The 2421-nt window shown below is 37.9% G+C and overlaps 1 protein-coding gene across 1 annotated transcript; it reads left to right on the plus strand.

The window, feature by feature from the left end:
* The first annotated feature begins 256 nt into the window (after positions 1-256).
* LOC7466893 (uncharacterized) lies at positions 257-1545 on the plus strand. Its single transcript, XM_024610695.2, has one exon. The coding sequence runs from the start codon at positions 422-424 to the stop codon at positions 1424-1426; it is 1005 nt and encodes a 334-aa protein (XP_024466463.1). The 5' UTR covers positions 257-421; the 3' UTR covers positions 1427-1545.
* Positions 1546-2421: the final 876 nt, after the last annotated feature.

The following is a 2421-nucleotide window of genomic DNA, read 5'->3' on the forward strand; positions in this document are numbered from 1 at the left end:
TCAATGTTAAGAGTTGTAAATCCCCCAAAAAAAAATTAATTTTTTTTTCTTCCATTAAGATGCCCTTGGGCGGATAACCATATCCAATCGTCGTCACTTTCGTTACTGGTACAACTCATATATGATAAATAATTGCTCATTTAATGTTTGGAGCAATTTTGAAGGGGAAAAAAAATCATTTTAAAAAGAACATAGATTTTATAAAAAACATTGAAAGACCACCATGCCCTGTTTTATTATCCGCACCCGTCCACCTCCTCTGCCTTTAAAAACCCAATCCTTTGGCCTTAAACAAACCTCCTCCACTTCACATCTCATCTCTCTCTAATATTTTGCATCACAAAGTTCCAGTCAAGAGTCTCCTTGTTTGCTAGAGATCAGACTCTTGTGTTTGCACATATTTGTTGCTCGCTAGCTAGGCATGGAGATCCCAGTGATCAACAGAATAAGCGATTTCGAGACTGGCATATCTTCTCTGCAAAACCCATCATTTCTTTCCCAGATTTTAGCTCTATCCGGAGCCGAAAAAATTCACCAAGCTTACAGTTTTTGGAAATGGGGCGCTCTCCTTCTTGCCCTAGTCGCCTCTTTCACAACCATAATTAACAGAATCAAGATTCTGGTCATCCGATTCAAAAACCACCCCTTCATCTCCTCACCATCTCTTATTACCAATCAAGAAGACGGCGATTACGAAAGCGAAACCGACTTATCCTGCTCGTCGTCAATATCCTTATCAGATGAGGAGCAGGAAGAAGAGCCCCCATCAACTTCACGAAGCTGGTGGTCCATTAATGATCATGATGAAGATTTCTGTGTCAGAGGTTCTGGCAATCGTTACATTGATGATCAATGGCAAAACGGTAATTTTAGGCTCCGGAGACGACGAAACAGCAGCATTGGAGACTTTTTTTCGTTGTCTGATTTCACAAATGAGAGAAACGTGGTAAAGCTCTGGGATAATTTAGGATTAGGCCTAGGTTTCAACCTTAACAACGGCGGCGATTCAAGGAGTGCGGTCGTTTCTTTCTATGACATTAATAATGAGCGAAACATATGTTCCATTTTTGGCAGCAAATGTGATAGTTTCACTGCTGTTTCCCCGTCTCCTTCAGTGGTTGTCTCCGCAGAGACAAATTTATCAGGCCATTCATCCTTGAATTTATGGGACAGCCGTGTTGGGTTTCGGATGCCGGAGGTTTTTGCGGAGCTGAGACCTATGCTGGGGAAGATTGTCGGTGTCAGTGGCGGCGGTGGCGGTGGCGCGAAGAAGGTTTATGTCAGAGATGATGTCACTGGTGAGTTAACGGTGGGTGATATAAGAAAAGTCAGTTCGCCGTTAGTCAATGTGACGGAGTCTGATGTGGATACCTGGTGGGATGCTGACGCCGTTATTGTTGAGGATGAATGTGAAAAGTCTGTATGACAACGCTGTTAAGAATTCACCTGTATTTTCTAGAAAAAGGCAGTGGTCAAATAATGTGATTCTGCATTCTGTAAATATATTTATTTAATAGTCAATTAAAAAATGGAAAAAAGGTTCAATCTGGGTGCCACATAATTTATTTTCGTTGATTTTTCGTATATTTTAATTTGTTTGCTTAGCTTGCGATTCAAATAATGCAATCTTTGGTTGTTGATGCTTTCTTGTGATAATAATTGCACCAAGTGACAAGAAAAGAAATAGACTGTGCTAACTTTTCCAGATGGACTCTCTTATTGTTCAAGTAATCAGGGACTGTTCCATTAGAAGAATAAAAAACAGAGGGAGAGGGAGAGAGCGAGAGACTACCGTTTCTGATGAATGAAAGAGTGCTTTACAACTATTGAATTTCTTTTAAAAAAATAATAATAACTTGGTACAATTAAAAAATTAGTAAATTAACATATAAAAAAATATTTAAAAATCTAACATACTTAATCGCGTCGCATATATCATTTATGACTTGATAATTATATTTTTTATTTACGACTTGAGAGTTGGAAATATTAATTGCGACGCTCGAGTTGCAGATGTTATTTGCATATAAACCAACAGACTCACATTAGAACATTTTCTCATGTTATTAACTCCATCCCCCAAAAAAATCATAATTTATACAATTCAAATAAATAGTTTTCTAGCATCAAAATATATGTTTTGGGAGTATTTCGTGATGGCAGGGAGGGAGGGTTGCTATGGGGGAGAGAGGGGGGGTGGAGAAGGGAAGGAAAGAGGTTCTCTCTATATTAATTTCAAATAAAATCATATGTGACTTGCGTGTCGTAATTTCCAGTTACTACTCGTGAAATGATGTTATATCATTAAATATTTTTTTCACGGTGTTAGTTTACCAAAAAAAATTTAACCATACTAAAAACAGAAAAAAAAACTCCGGTACAAGTAACTCAAGAAAAAGAGATTTGATTTAGTGATTTTGG

The sequence above is a fragment of the Populus trichocarpa genome, chromosome 10 (genome assembly GCF_000002775.5).
Source record: "Populus trichocarpa isolate Nisqually-1 chromosome 10, P.trichocarpa_v4.1, whole genome shotgun sequence".
Classification (NCBI taxonomy): Eukaryota; Viridiplantae; Streptophyta; class Magnoliopsida; order Malpighiales; family Salicaceae; genus Populus; species Populus trichocarpa.